The following is a 17,029-nucleotide window of genomic DNA, read 5'->3' as shown; positions in this document are numbered from 1 at the left end:
GTCGGGGTCCCAGGCCCAAGGCTGTTAACAATTTTTATTGGCTTTGACTTTGCAATTCTTAGTCCTAAGTTGATAAAAAGGAAGGAATAGAAAACAAAACAAAACTACTATTTCTACAAAGAGGACTTTAGTCTTCATCTATCCACTTCAAATAGCTATTAAACCACTTTGTCAGTTGTTCGTATTATAAAATTAAAAGAGACATTGGCGCTTCCATTGATTAGCCTTCAATATCCCTTCTAGAATTTTTAATTTATCAGATTCCCAGAGACCAGATATCCACCCTCCTGGTGTGTGCCACTATCCATGGGGAAGCTAAGGCACTCCTGGGGTCAAATGCCAAGGGCAGTCTGCCTGGGGGCTCAGGCTGTGAATATCCACTCCTGCTTAACCAGGAACTGATCAAGAAAACACACACAGACTACACCCATACATTTGCATGAATGACAGAATTATGTGTGAGCAAAGTGTTCACTCCTTGGAGTAGAAAATGATCACTTGTCTGAACACCTAGAACTATCCCATTAGGAGAAGAGGGTGGCCTCTTCTGCTATTCCTACCTTCTTCCACACTTTGGGAACATGTGCGTAGCCAAATCTCATTTCATTCTCAAGTGCCCGTCCCTAGATGAAATTGACAGTGGTTTTCTTTCTCTTCCTCAAACATAGCGCATCGATACTTATTTTTACAACACAGGCTATTGCCTCTATGCACATTCATTCAGATTCCCATTAGATAATATCCCCTCTGGACAGTTCTTAGTTCCCTGTAGTAACCAAAGTCCTAAGTCCTGTGTCTGGCACATCCAGGACAACATTTACAGGGACAACTCTTCTCACCTATTAGGCAGGAAGCTTAACCCGCAGGTCACGGCAGACCACTTTCTATGCTAACCTCACCTGACTTCCATATTTCCCACCTGCTAATATAGCCATCATTTGATTCAAGGAGTCTCAATACACAATTCAGAAGATTGATTCAATGAGAAATTCATTTTGCTCTTGCATAATTCATGTGATGACAAGGGACACAAGCATCCTGAGAAGGAAGGGACAGCCTTTCCTTTCACGACAGAAAACCCCTGAGGTGTTTACATCACAGAGGGTGAGTGGTGTGAAATGAGCCCGTCTACAGCAGTCATGACACTGAGTCATTGTCACTGGCTTCTCCTGCAGCATCTTTTACTGTGATTTTGAAAAGCACAACCGACAGATTCTTTTCCCCTCCGAGGCCCCAGGGACGAGGATGCCCAGGGTGCTTACCTGCTACAAAATCACCAAAGCCCACCGTGGTCAGAGTGACCACCACAAAGTAAATGGACTCCAAGGCTGTCCATCCCTCGATGTATTTAAAAATGACGGCGGGGATCGTCACAAACACAATGCAGCCGGCCAAGATGAACAGGATGGTTGAGATGACCCGGATCTTGGTCTGACTCACTTGCTTTTTCTAGGGAGAACAGAGGAGAAAGAGAGGCAAATGATACCGCTTGGCTATGTGGCCCCTCCAAACCTCATTTGGAAATGGGATCTCAGTGTTGAAGGTGGGACCTGCTAGAAGGTATGGGTCTTTAAGGACTTGATACACTGTCCGCCAGGTCTGAATAAGTTCTCTTATTAGTCCCAAAAGAATCAATTCCTAAAAAGAAGCTGGCACCCCTGCCCCTCTCTCTTTCTTCTTTCTTGCCATGTGATCTGCACACACCAGCTCCCCTTCCCCTTCCTCCATGAGTGGAAGCCCTCACCAGAAGCAGATGCTGGCGCCCTATTTCTTGTACAGTCTTCAGAACCGTAAGTCAAACTTCTCTTCTTTGTAAATTACCCAGCCTCAAGTTTTCCCTTATAGCAACACACACCCTAAGACAGCAAGCCAGTGTCATCATGCTAGATTCAAGATACAAATACACACAAAAAGGCATTATCTTGGTGACTTTTAACCTTCCTTAGATCACAGCTACCTGGTAGAAATCTGATGGACGCTCTGGAATCCCTCCTGGAAAAATGCAGATATAGAAGTTTCATGTGATCAAGGAGGTTCTCAGGCCCCTGGAAGCCTATTTGTGGACATGAGGTCAAGAAACCTTGCTTAGCTTATGCTTTGAATGTTTCTTCCATGATACCATGATTGCGGCCCAGATAGCAATTCTCATTTCCTCCCTAGTGCAAATTATTTCCCAAGAAAGGCTTGCTGCCATTTTTTTCATGTGGTATTGTTGACCCTCCATCAGAGAAGCATGGGTTTGGAGCTCTTTCCCCACTGGCAGTGATGGATTTGCACCTAGTTTCCCTTTGGGTTAAAGAGAATATGCTGGAAAAAACCAGAGTCAGGCCAAGAGGTTTGGATGAAAAGGAAACACAGCCACCCCTATCCTCATGGGTGACAGACTCTGGCTAAGTGTGTGTTTCTGCGCCCTCCTGAGTCTTTACATTTACAACATACTTTTGTTTTAAAACTCAGGTGTTTGAGCTAGTGCTGTGGTTGTCCTGATTTTGGCTTTATTGACCACAAGAGACATGACAGGAGTCAGTATGACAGGGCCACTGCCTAAACGGATAGTAGGAGCTTCATCTCATGCCAGCCTCTGAAAGAGTCAGTCATTACGTAGTAAAAAATGCATTCAGAACAGGAATTAAATACTGAGGTAAAGGAACCATGCCAGCGGGGTTCAGGGATAGACTGATAACATCACTGCTCTTCTCCTGTATTGACTAAAGACTAAAGACACTGGCATTGCCTCTAAGCTGAATAACCCCCGGGCCTTCTCAAAACTCCCAGAATTAGTGCTGGAGACTGTCATCAGGGACCCCTGGGTCCCTATACTATAATAAATGTTAACTATATGCTTAATGCCAGAATGCATGGCCTTTCCATATTGCTTAGAGTGATTTTCTACAAAACTACACTGGCTTGGGGGTGACTGATGGTGGAAATCTTACCATGAGGTCTGTTTCCTACTCATGGCCTTCCAGTGGGTCAGAGGCAGAGAATCTCAGCACAGAGAAACCTTTACATTCACACTCTTCATTTTACAGATGCAAAACCGAAGCCAAGGGGAGTTAAGGGACTTGCATAAAATGATGCTGAGGACGGATAGAGCTGACATTAGCATTTTGATGTGATTAACTCTCAGTCCATCCCTGCACTTAGCAATGGAAATAGCTTTTCAAGTTATTCAACAATTCACCAGTTCCAACGAAGCAGCTGAAGTGGTCCTCCCCTCACAAAAGAAATCAGACTAACCCCTCCTGGAGGGAGGCCATCCTCTTTCCCTTCTGGGAAGGAAGAATGGAAATTAAAAAAAAAAAATAGTCACTAGGTGATTTGTCCAGGAGAAGCTAAAGAAATACAATCCTTCTGTATAAAAAGGAGCCACTTCTCTAACTCGTAGAAAGGTACTCATACATAAAGTGGGAACAGGGAAAGATAACTTGTTCTCTCATATAGTTCCCCTGCCCATCACCTCAGAAAAGCTATTTGAAAACTATTACAATTTTATTGATATTGTGAAAACCGCATATGAAAATGCCGATTTTTTTCCACACAGGAAAGTATTGTGACAAGGTAAATTACTTGAGAACTACAGGGAATGTGTTTGTCTGTTTCATAAATTTCCATGTTGGATATTTTAGGAGGACTTTGTGGGGGTAGGTTGAGCCCCTCTGAGAAACCAGGAACTTTTTAATTGGGCCCGTTTTGTTTGTACAGAGTGTTGCTAAAGACTCCCCTAAAGTCACCACACATAGAGAAGAGGAGAAACTGTAGCTAAATGTACCTTTATTTACAGAATAGTCATTACAAAATACTTACAAAATATTCTTTATGTGTTGGCCATCTCTTTGTTGGCTATGTACGGTGTCTTTAGGGGTGACTTTTGGGACACTCTGTAGACGTCCATGAAAAGTCCAAAGCCCCAAAGGAGACTTTACCATAGATCATTAAGTCAATCTATAATAATTGCTGCCAATGGGTGCGTCATTTCTCCCCTCTGTAAATCGAACTCAAAGCATAAAGAAATTACAGTGAATTAAATGTTTGTGAGATGCTCATTAAGTCATAAATTGGGATGTGAATGTAATTGCAATCTAAATGAGGCTGAGGTTGGCACAGGAGGGCTGCAAGCATGTAGGAAGTGGAGGCAGTCCTGGGCTTGGAGAGAGAGGAGCAGGGAAGGTGTGGAAGGGACAGGAGTGGATTTGTTTGGATTTGTGGCAGAGGATGAGGTGTATGACAAAGGCTAGATGGTGGCATCTTCATTGCATTATCTGCAGGTGAGCTCATCAGAGAGGTAAACATCTCACCGCTGCTCACTGCCCAACCACCACTGTGTCCCCAGGCTGCTTGTCCCAGACATCCAAGGCGATGCTCAGAGCCTGGAGCATTTAATTATCAGAGTATTTTAGGGACTTAAGAAACAAATGTCTTGCATGTGTATGTGTGTGTGCGTAGGTGTGCAGAAATATGTGTATACACATACTTCACTATAAAAAGAAGAGGTGTGGGTGGAAATTTTAGCAATATCTGTTATTCTGGATACCCATGTTGTTGCTGCCCTCTGAGTATTTAAAAAAAGAAAAACAGTTGCCTTAATTAAACATTTTAAACTGTAGCTTGCACGATGGAACCACAAACCATCTCATATTTCTTATCCCCATTAGCCCTGCCACTGTTCACTATGACTGTAAAATAGTAGTGGTGCTTAAAAATACAGAGTTTGGGGACAGGCTGCCTGAGACACATCCTATCATGCCTGCTAAGTAGCTGAGTGACCTTGGGCAAGTTTCTCAACCTCTCTGTGCTAATGTTAATTTTTCCTCTATAAAATAGCAATCTGAAAACCCACCCCATAGGATTGTTTGGAAGAATAAGTAAGTGTGGAAAAGCTTAGTACAGTGCCTGGTAAGTGTTCAATGACTGTTGAATTTTTGATTCAAATCTTCCCTTAGGTGTAGACAGTCCTGGATGTAATGCGTCTCCTTACTGCTGAGGAATGTTTTCCTCATATCCAGCTTCAGATAATCTTTGTTAGGATTCATGAGGTCATTGCTGGTTGCCCCTCCCTGGATACATAATCTCATATAATTGCCTCAATGAGAAAAAAAGTCCTCATTCTCCCTTGGTTCTCCTCCGCTGACTCCAGAATGAGCTCTCAGACAGACCCGGCTCAAAATCTCAAAAGCTTTTTTTATTTGCCTCCCAATTCATTTTCTCCTCATTTTTTATCATTCTTCTGAGACTGCCAAGAATGCCAGATAACGTGTGTGATGTCAGGAACCAGCTGCAGAGGGGTCCTGAGGGGCATGACCCTCACTCTCCCCACCTTCCCAATCCAGGTCCCCCACCACTTACAGAATGGAGCTGGGTTTCCAAGCGGGTTGCCAGGCACAGTTGCACTGCTTGTTTGTGAGAGCCCAGGGCTAACTGAGCTAATGTGTCCTAAGGCTAACAAAATGGTTATCTGTGAAGAGATGGCTTGATATGATGTTTGGGCAGAAGTGATAGGACAGTTCTGTATTTATGTCACAATCTTTGTTTCACACTTTGGTGACTGGTCAGAATAGAAGACATGGGCTTCTCTTCTTACCACAAACACTATTATGCAAAACTATCTCCCATGTCCAGTGGGCACTAACTATAAGAATTTTTGAAGAACTCAAAACCCATCTATCTCCTACAGAGTTGACTGAGCGCAATTATATGTGCAATTATTTCAAAAGGAGGAGAAGCCAGGTCTAAGCACTCTCCATTGGGAGAGGTGTGTATGAACTGACAATCTGGAAGTGTTTACTTGTTTCATACCACAGAGGGCTAAAGCTACGTGTCCAATTCTCATTAAGCACAATTCTCTGACTGTTTCTGTTTATTTCCACACTGTTATTTTAAAGATCATGTACGTTTCTATTCATTCATAGTTTTTTATTATTATTTGATTTTTACCCCCTTTAGTCACCATTCTTCTTATCATCTTTAAGTGACGTTTCAGAATCCCGAGATGAACAATCCAGATTGCTTTGTCTGGTTGGAAAATTGTTTCTGTGTTGTGATTTTTAGCCAGGACATCCGAGACTTCATTCGATATAAAGATGTTGTAATAAAAGTTCTAAAATAGGAGCTGGGCATGCAGAGCTCTAGTTTATGGCTCAGTTTGGATTTGTTGAAATGCAAACAGATCGGGGCGGCGCCTGTGGCTCAGCGGGTAAGGCGCCGGTCCCATATGCCGAGGGTGGCGAGTTCAAACCCAGCCCCGGCCAAACTGCAACCAAAAAAATAGCCGGGCGTTGTGGCGGGTGCCTGTAGTCCCAGCTAATAGGGAGGCTGAGGCAGGAGAATCGCCTAAGCCCAGGAGTTGGAGGTTTCTGTGAGCTGGTGACGCCACGGCACTCTACTGAGGGCAATAAAGTGAAACTCTGTCTCTACAAAAAAAAAAAAAAAAAAAAAAAAAGAAATGCAAACAGATCACCATGGCAATACAATTGAACTGAGGATAATTTCTCAAAACGGAAAGATAATAGAGAGTGCCTTGCAAAAGGATTGATTTTATTTTCTTACTATGTTTTCCTCAAAGGTTTCTTTTAAAAAGTCCAATTGTAGCTAATAATTTCAACATCACAGTGAATAATCTTGTAGCACCAGCAATTCTATAAATTATGAGGAAAGCTTGTAAACATGGTTTGCCTGAAATCTCTATGGCAGAAACATTCTAATCACACAAGTGAGAAGAATATAGTGGAATCTACGTGGAGCCTACTGAAAATATCCCACTTAAAAAAGGAATACACAAATGGATTCTATCTACACGAAAAAGTTCAATCCACCAGCTGACTCTGAGTCACATTGCAACATGAAACAGACTGGCCAATTCAGTGCTATGCTGGTTTTATCATGAAAAGTTCTTTAAAAAGATGTTGGTATGTGCAGTGGTCATGCCTGTAATCCTAGCACTATGGGAGGCCAAGGCGGGTGGATTGACTGAGCTCAGAAGATCAATACCAGTGTAAGCAAGAGCAAGACCCTGTCTCTAAAAACATCCAGGTGTTATGGTGGGCACCTGTAGTCCCAGGTACAGGGGAGGCTGAGGCAAGAGGATCTCTTGAGCCCAAGAGGCTGAGGTTGCTGTGAGCTATGATACTGTGGCACTCTACCAAGGGTGACAGAGTGAAATTCTGTCTCAAAAATAAATAAATAAATAAATAAATAAATAAATAAAAAAGATCTTGGTATAGATGATACAATCAAATTGTTCTCAGCATAGGACTACCAACATAGGTGCATCTGGCATAGAAAAAAAATTAAACTTAATTTTTAAGTAACTAAAATTAAGCTGTTAGCTATTTCACTCCACAGAGACTTTAATTAAAATTTTTGAAGTTTTCTGTTTCCAGAAAGTTGGTAGCTACTAACATGTGAAGATACTACACTATCGGAACACAAGATTTTGCATTCAAAATGAGTTACTTCATTCTGTACATAATTATTAAGATATTTTACCATTATAGCTGCAAAGAACATGGCAGCTGAAAGAAAGGAAAGGAAGGAGGGAAGAAGAGAACAAAGAAAGGAAGTAAGAAATGAGAGAAAGAAGGGATAGAGGCAGAAAGGAAGAGAGGAAGGAAGAAAGGAGAGAGAGAGAAGGAAGAGAGGGAGGGAGCCAAGAAAAGCTCCTTCCTCTTGGACAAATTCCCCAGGAATATCTGAGCCTTTGGCTGAAGCATCTTTGCGGCGCTGTCCATGGTGCCCCATCCTGGTAGCTATGGAAGGCAAAGTTTAGTTAGTACCTAATGACATCCCAGTGATCAAAAATATCATCTGGGAGAGAAGGAAGGAAAGAATAATGTTCGTGTAGCTTTGGTGTGTGGAATACACCAGTGTGCCAACTAGAAGGGATGATCCTTGGATCTCTGTCAGCCAAGCATTCAGAAGCTGTGTCCCAGAGACCCAAGCCACCATAAGCAATCACATCACAGGAAGGAAACATCCAGACAAAACCTGAACTGAAGCGTGCTCCTTCTTTCACTTTTGCTCACTTGAGGTGAGTTTTTAAAAGGCCCACAGAAAGGAAAAAAGGATAGGGAGGCTTGCTTAGGAGCCACATCAACTAAAGAAGCAGCTCCTGGCAAGCCGGACAGATGCTCCACCCAAATGCCCAGCTGTCTGCCCAGCATGAATGATGCCCTCACCCCCAGACACCCTTCCCACCATCACACACAGAAGCGTACAATCATACTACAGTAACAGTGCTAGAGACCATGGAAAGGTAATCTCACTCTTCTCCCTCCACTGGCTAACGAAGCTCAAGTCACAGTTTATTGTCTAAGTAATGCACAGTCATCGAGGCACAAGGTCCTTCTAAAAGGACAAACTCGCGTTTCACATCCAATGCTTTGCTGCTGTACAGGGAGGTCCACCTCCTATAACACATGCAGCCCCTTGGCTGCTACTCTGACCCAGGAACTGTGAGCTCAGCCTCTTGCTGTCCCTTTGGTTTTGGAAACAAGCTGCCCCCAAGAAATGCCTCTTGTGATCTCCTGTCTGATCCTCAGGTTGTACTAGGAAACCCAGCTTCCCGTAGATATAGGCCATGTTCTCTGGCATGGAGGGAAGATGTTAAGCCCATCCCCTTTGTCTTATTTCTAAGTGGTTCACAGCCGAGGCTACTTATTGGACTCTTTCAAAGACCCCAATCACCTCAACTCCCCTCTTCGCAGTTTTCTTGTATGATTTTTTTATTTTATCAGAAAGTTCAATGGTCATTTCACTATAAAGGAGAAAAGCCGTCAGTCTGACAGTCTGGTGTGGAGTAAGCGCTCCTGGAGGGGAGGTGAGTGGCTTTCTTTAGACTGTCCATGTTTCCCAGAAGAAACACGTCTCCTAACGGCAGGAAAGTCAGAGCAAGGTTACAGTGGGTCTCCTGCTGAGGGCGCTCTCCTAAAAGGAGGGTGGATTGAGAAAGCGGTTAAGGAGATCTGAGCCCTGGCTGGAGCTGTAAAAAAGGACAAGAAGCTCACCCAGGGGCTGGGGGAAAGGATCACAATGCGGCAGCCCAACAAAGAAGGTAAAGTAAAACACTGACTTGCCCCACGTTACCCTCTCTTGTCCTTCCCAGCCACCTCTCAGCCACGTGCCAGTTCACTGGAACCACCAGCCAAGAGTACCCAGAAAGCGTAAAAGAGAAGAACGCTCTAATATGCATCCATCCCCACTCCCGTGAGCAGCAATAAAAACTCAGAAAATCTTTAGCAAAGATTAATTTCAGAGCCTAATTGAAGAAAAAGGCTTTCGGGTACTGAAGGCAAAGATGGAACAAAGGTTTGAGGGATGGAGGATTTTCCTGAAGGTAGAAGGAGTCTTCCCAGGTGGGCTTGTACCTAAAGATTTCAGAGACAAAAAATGGAGAGAAAAAGAGAAAGGGATGTGAGTGGACTCTCCGGTTAGGCTAAGAGCAGAGAAGTTTAAATGAGCAAGAAGGGAACACAAATTTATGAAAAGTTGTGCAGAAATAAATCCTAAAGTAGAAAGCCCTGCATTGAGGGAACTCAACAGAAACACCCAGAACTGAGAAAACCCCTTCAGCAGGATGTTTTCCAAGCTATGAATATGGCTGGACTCCGTAAGCCATATTCTGTTCTTTCTTTCAGCTGCTGTTGATCGTCCATCTACTCCCTGTCAGGTACTGAGCTAACTTCACCTGTGAGTAAAGCCCAGTGGGCCCCAGTCTCACATGACACAACCACACAAGCAAATACATAACCATGGCTTGTGATTATGTATTTATAATATTTATAATATTTATGTATTTATAATCACGTGCTGTGAAGAGAAAGGAACCGTAAAAGGAGAGAGTTGAATAAGGGACCCTCGTGACACCGTGTGGCCATCACAGTCCCCATATACACGTCTGTTGGCTGTGCCTCAAGATTCCCCTTTGTGTAAAGGAAGTTGTTGCAAATGATCCCAGACAATACATTAGTGCTGGAAAGAAAGAACTCTGCAATGAGGTCAAGAAGGTTCTGATGAACTTGGACCTTACATACACTGGCTATTTTCTGCTTCTGACAAAGTTACATGACAGCCTCGTGGCAGAAATCGTCCACGGCAGGGACCCTGACACACTGAGTCTTGTCCTCTACATATCTCACCCATGGCTTACTCATCCATCATTCATGTATGATCATTAAGGAGTAGCACTTGCCGTTTAGTATGATTAGAATGGATTGGATTAGAATGCCTGCAGTGGGGTGGCTCCTGTGGCTCAGTGGGTGGAGTGCCAGCCCCATATACCGAGGGTGGCAGGTTCAAACCAGGCCCAGCCAACTTGCAACAAAAAAATAACCAGGCATTGTGGCAGGTGCCTGTAGTCCCCGCTATTTGGGAGGCTGAGGCAAGAGAATCACCTAAGCCCAGGAGTTGGAGGTTGCTGTGAGCTGTGTGATGCCACAGCACTCTACCAAGGGTGATAAAATGAGACTCTGTCTCTACAAAAAAAAAAAAAAAAGAATGCCTGCAGTGAAGCCTATCTGGATTGCTGAACACACATAATAAAGGTCCCTGTTTTTAATTAATACATTGCTTCCTCTCAAAAAAATTAAGGTATATACAAACCCTTTAACAGAGGCTGATGTGATGAATAAAGTGTACTTTTACCTTTTGTGAAGTGACTTGGACACCATAAGGCTGTGACTAAGGACGCAGGCTCTGTGAGATAAAGTAGTGAACAGCGGTCCACCCTTAACCTTGTGTCTCTGAAGATAATCATTTCTCTAGAAAGGCATCCTCTGTAGAATAGAGTTTTAGATTATACCGCTCTGGAAAAGTGTTCAGCAGGGATGTGTGTGCTCTCATGTGAACAATTCTTCACACAGAACCAGAAAGTGACATATGAAAGATAGTAAAAAAAGACCCCTGGCACTCCTGATGCTCACCTTGCATTGGAAGTAAAATTAGGACCACCCCTTGTGATGCTCAGCCTGGAATGTCCTGTTCAGTGACCATCCGTGGGATGCTGCCCTAGGTCACCTAAGCAGCCCCACTGTCCTGTTGTGACGGAGTAGAGCTAATGTGATCACGGGGTGTGACTACCATAGAGGATGTGGGTCATTCGTTTCATCCACCAATCATTTTGACCTTCTTTCTTAGCTTGGTGAAGGACAGACACTTCCTCCCAGCTGCACACTTTCCCAGCTTCTCTTGCCGTGAGGACACAAGCAGGGAGTCCAGGCTCCCCCAACCACGCAGATGTGACAGGGTCAAATCTGATACCTTTCTGTGCATTTTCCTCCTCCCTTTTCCTCCTCTGGCACCCCCAAGACTGTTCCTAAGTGAGAGATGAAGATTTTCAGAGGCATGCTTGCAGAACCACTTTCTTCTTTCTTAGACACTAACTAAAACTGGGCCATGGACAGAGACAGACAAAAGGAGGAATGGCCACTCTACCTGCAGCAAAGGACAGTAGAGAAGTAAGTCTTCCTAGGGCCTTCCAGGGGGCCTAGAAAAAGCCCCAGCCTAGAGGGCCAGAGGGCTAAGAGGAGGATACCGGAGGCCAAGCTCACTCTGGCACGGGCACCAAATGATTACCACCTGTGCACAGCCCGCCTCTCAACAGAGGGTGAGAGACTAGAACCCTGAGTGGGTGGACATAGTAGGAAACCTTATCCTTGATCAAAGTGGAATTAATGGTATCAGGCAGGAGTTTCCACCAGGTGGGTAGGGAGGGGTGGATACATCACTGATATTCTATAAAGAAACAGTGATAGTGTGGAAGCCATTCCAGGGCTGGTCGCAGCAATGGTGGCACTATAGCCCCCTTCAAGGCTGTCACAAGGATGGCTCCAGTGGCAGCATCCAGGGCCAGATGCCTGCTGTTGCAGGCGGAAAGCAGTGGCTTCTCCCAGGACCCACTCTGCAGTGTGATTCTGGTCACTGTTCTCAGGTGTTTGGTTTTTCGACCACCCTAGGGATTTGGTTCCTAGTCAATATCCTTTTTTAAAAAATTTTTCTTCCCTGAAAAAAAAATTTACTTCTTTTCTGTTTAAATTAGCCATAGTTGGTTTCTCTCATTTTGAACTAAGCTGCCTGCCTGCAACAGCCACTCCTGGATTAGCCAGCTTCAGCCCCTCCGAGGCAGGTCAAGGGCACAGCCCCACTGGGCCCCTTGATGACTGACCTGGATCCAATTTTGGGCTCCAAGAGCAGCCAGAACTATAACTAGAAGTGATGGAACCACCATCTCTCTAGCATTCCCAAGTCTTAGAAAGTTGTGTTAAAATGTACAGCTGGTCCCGACTGCACTGTGGAAGGGGTTGTATCTATTCCTGGGAATATAGCGTTAGAGGAGACAGTGGTGTCACCACCACCCACCCCAGGCTAGAAGGGCAGAAGTATCTGCCCCTAGAGCACAGGGCCAGCAACACACCAAGAATTGTCAGTGGTTAGAGGAGAGGCCAGCAATCCAGAAGGAGCTAATGAAATAACAGGACATGGTGACCACCCCTGCCAGTGCCAGAGGGCAGGGAAACATGAAGAGGGAAGTGGGGTGGGGAGTGCTGCCATGGTGTCCCGAGAGCACCAGATTTGGCCCAAATGTAGATGGCAAAGAGAAAAGATTTAGAAGGATAATTATAACATGTGAGTGGTAGATCTCTTTGAACAAAGAACATTCACCTGATTTTATTTTCTTCTTTGTACTCCTCTGCATTTTTTAAAGTCTCTATGGGACCACGTATTCTCTTTGTAATCTTTGCAACAAAAGAAAAGGAAACAGGCGGGGGGGGGGGGGGGGGAGGGGGAGGTAGAGAGCAAGAGGGAGAAGAGAAAAGGTCAAGACAAAAGGTGAACAAGCTCATGAACGTGGAGCCTGATGCCCTTGAAAAGCATTCATTTTGGGAAAGGGGTGATGAACGTTCCCTTGAGGAAAAACTGGTAGAGAGAAAGAGGCATAGGGACTCCTTATGGTAAAGCAAGAGAGCCTTCAGAATCTCGGGAACATTTGCCAAAGCTGGTGGGGGGTGGGGTGGGAGTGGGGGGAGCATGAGGACCTGGCCTGGTTCCAATGCAGCAACTGCACCCTGCTTGCTGCCCCTGCTGCCTCTACCAGGGAGTGCAGCAGCCCCTCCCCCAGCACAGCTGGTGGGGATCCCTGCCATCAGCAGCACTTTACATCCCCCACTTTAGAACAGCAGTTAGTTTGCAGCCTGGAGAGACTGGATTGTTGGAGCCCGAATACATACCATTTTATGCTTCCGTGCTTTTTTTCTCTAAGACTTTATTTTTTTTAGAACTGTTTTAGCCTCACAGTGAAATTAAAAAAGGTACAGTGACATCCATACACCTCAGATCCCTACATGTGCCCAGACCCCCACCCCCATCCCCATCAACATCCTGCACCAGAGTGGGACACTGGTTACACAGTGACACATGATCCTCACCCAGAGTCCACAGTTGACATTAGGGCTCTCTCCTGCTACCGTACATTCTGAAGGTTCGGACAACAGTCTAATGACATGCACCCACCATTACAGTATCACACAGAAGTTTCACCACTGCCCTAAAACCCCTCTGTGCTCCACCTAGTCAGCCCTCTCTTCCCCTCACTCCCTGCAACGAGTGACCTTTTCACTGTCTCCGTAGTTTTGCCTTTTCCGGGATGTCATACAGTTGGAATCATGCTGCACATAGCCTTTTCAGATTGGCTTCCTTCACTTTGTGGTGTGCATTTAATGTTCTTATGTCTTTTTGTGGGCCCACAGCTCATTTCTTTTTAGCTTCTGTGCCCTAGTAAAGGCTGTTCCATCTGCTAGGATGCTCCTTCCCCCTTTCTAATCCTCTGTCAGACCCTCATTCATTCCTCATAACACAATTCCACATCACCCCCCTCAGAGAGCCTTCCCTGCCCTTCTGGTTAAAGTTATTGTTCCTTCCTCTCTGTTTTCTGTGTACCTTGCATACGCACCTGTCCACACAGTGGCTCACCTTGCATAGCTGTCTGTCTGTGTCCCTAATACACGGCGCGTCCCTTCCCCTGCATATCCTGAGTGCCCAGCCTACGCATTTCCTACGACTGCCCCATTTTAGCACCTAGAGAAAATATGAGAGTGATGTTCAAGGTCAACTATGCCATGGAAGAAATAAAACTATTTTTCCAGCAAGAGATAAACTGACAGGATTTTATAATAAGGAATGCTAGTAGAAGTGTGTATTACAGAGAGGCAAAGGCACGCGTGTATGTAATAAATACTTGTTGAATAGTACTGAATATTAATAGCATGGAACTACCTCAGGAGAAGAGGCTTAGCTATTTGAACATGGCCATCTACATAAGAATAGAAATCATATCTGAGAATTCTTGAAAGTTACATGGGGGCTTCCTGGAGGTTTTTATATAACCCTGTTTAGATCATAACACTCCAAAGGTGATTTGTAAATGTGTCTGGGTGTTTGGTGATTGTCACACAATGGGCGGGGACACTCCTGGCATGCGGAGGAGGGAGTCAGGCATTCAGACATCCTACAGTACAAGAGTCAGTGCCACAAAGCAGAGAATTATCCCACGGTTAGTGTGACTTTTGAACACACTACTGAGAAAAGTTCACATTTATAATTATCCGAACCAAGAATCTAACTCCTATCTACATACAAAGACACACACACAAAAAATATTTCTTTGCACTGCTTCAAAATAGACCGGAGTTTACGAGAATATGATTCTAATGTAAATTGCTTAGCTGGAACCTTGCTGAGAGTTGTTCTCTAGTTTGGAAAACCACATCACTGGAGGAAAAGTCCCTTGTGGCATCCTAGTCACCGAGACAACGTACTTGAACCCACCTGCATTTGGAGCTACTGCGTTCTAGGTACAGATGTCAAAACACACTGCTTTGGCAGGGTCTCCTAGGGTTTCACGACCAGCACCTATTATTGAACTGTATTATTTGTTCACAAATTACTTTCCTTTTTTTTTTCTCCTTCATGATGTAGCTAGAAAAAGTGTATATCATGCATATATCTGTGTTGCAATATTTGTGAAATTCATTTCAATGTAGTAAAGGAGTATTAATGAATATTTGCTATAAAAAGTGGTATTGGATGTTAAGAACCACTGGGTAAAAAGAAACAGTGTGCTGTATTTAACCAGGTTGACTCGAGAAGTCTGTAGAATAACATTTCTAGCTGTACCCTGATGAGATAAGAGTCCCTGTGCATATAAATACCATTTGCAATAGCATTATTGGGGGCAGCTTCCCTGATGAACCATCTTTTCATCAAAATAATTGTATTTCAAAGATTAGGTTCTTTGTTTCCCTCATTGCCATTTATTTGCATATACAATACTACTTTTGTTTTCAAGAGTTCTTTCTTTCGCTCTCTCTCTTTTGAATGATTGTTTCTTTCTTTTTTTAGCAGTGGTGATCTCACTATGTTGCCTAGGCTGAGCTCAGGCATCCTCCCAACTCAGCATCCCACATAGCTGGGACTACAAGTGTGCACCCCCACACCCAACTTCAAGATCATTTTCTGTATCAAGATATATGGGGTCATGTCTAGCAATGTTCATTCATTCATTCGGTATGGATTAAGCGCTCTCTGGGTGCCAGGCCCCGTGCTGGTTGGTACCTAAAGACACAGCATGAATGGACAGGTGGGACCTGACTCACACAGCTCTCAGGCTGATGGGGACAGCAGGCATCCAGCATGGAACCCCAGTACGGTAAGATGAACATTATTCTAGGGGTATACAAGGTGCTACTAGGGTGCAGGGATGCTGACCTCATGCAGAGGTCAGCAGAACCTCCCCGAGGAACTGATATTTGCGCTGAGACCAGGAGGAGGTGGGAAGATTGTTTGAAGCACCATAAATATCACGTTCAAAGGTCTGCAGAGGAAGGAGTGTGGCACATTTAGCACAAATGCACAGGTGCACAGGCCCCTGAATTGCCCATGGGGAAGAAGCGACTTCTCCCCAGAGGTGATCACCAAGGCTCTTCCTCCAGGAAAGAACTTCAACTGTGAAAAACATTTACATTTTTGGTTAATATGAACTTTTCACACAATTTAGTTATTGGGTTCCTTTTTTGTTGTTGTTGCCTAATAATAGAAAAGAAATTTTAATTCAAGACATTCCTGGCATGTGATCACTTTTTAAAAATAGAAAGGAGATAGGAAGCAATGTGTGCCCACTTTCTAGGCAGGGGGCAATCCCATCAACTCTTAAACTCCTGCAACAGTGGCTCACAGAAGCAAGTGCATGTTTATACAGCCACCAGCACTGGTCCTCTTCCTCTTTGGGGAAAGGGTTGACACACCTCCAAAGGGCGGGTAAGAGAGAGATAGAGAAAGGGACCTAATGTAAATACAGAATCAAAGGGCTAAGGATAATTGAGACTTTTTTAAAGAGCAGCAAAGTCACAAAGCAAACAGTAATGTCAGCAAAAGGATGAAACCCATAAATAGTGGTGATAGCACCTCAAGAGCGCCCCACAGCATTTATATGTCATACATGTCATTTTAAATGTCGATATTTGCTTCCTTTTTAGCTCTGGTGCCAACTCTGTCACAGTACTTAGTAAAATTCATTTTTAAAAAAAAATCACACATAAATTTGCTATATTCTATCCTTAAAATCATACATAATTTCCTTTCCTTCTTTTAACTGAATGATACACATCCCTGTTTCTAATTGTGCAAACTAATCGACAGGGCATTTTTAGAAGGGAAAGTCCTCACTACAGACACAGGGTGCATTTATTGGTGCCTACTCTTCAGTGAGAAGGGACCTGAGAAGTAAGGGATGGATTGGTCTACAACCAAATATTAATAATAATTTTACGCTGAGTGCAGTGGCTCACACCTGTAATCTCAGCACTCTGGCAGGCTGAGAAGGAAAGACTGCTTGACACCAGGAGTTCAAGACCAGCCTGGGCAACACAGTGAGATCTCGTCCCTACAAAAAGTCCCAGCTGCCTGGGAGGCTGAGGCAGGAGGATCCCTTAAGCCCAGGAATTCAAGGCTGCAGAAAGCTATGATCATGCCACTGCACTGC

General features: G+C 44.3%; 1 protein-coding gene across 2 annotated transcripts in view; it reads right to left on the bottom strand.

Moving 5' to 3' along the window:
* The window catches only part of KCNK10 (potassium two pore domain channel subfamily K member 10), a 153,599-nt gene that overhangs the window by 5,853 nt on the left and 130,717 nt on the right, over positions 1-17,029 (bottom strand). For both annotated transcript variants that reach the window (XM_053603475.1, XM_053603474.1), the window contains exon 5: positions 1,263-1,449. In XM_053603475.1, coding sequence (XP_053459450.1) covers positions 1,263-1,449 — 187 coding nt within the window. The remainder of the gene's footprint in view (positions 1-1,262; positions 1,450-17,029) is intronic.

Source organism: Nycticebus coucang, chromosome 9 (assembly GCF_027406575.1).
Source record: "Nycticebus coucang isolate mNycCou1 chromosome 9, mNycCou1.pri, whole genome shotgun sequence".
NCBI lineage: Eukaryota > Metazoa > Chordata > Mammalia > Primates > Lorisidae > Nycticebus > Nycticebus coucang.
This window is presented reverse-complemented; position numbering and strand designations above follow the sequence as displayed.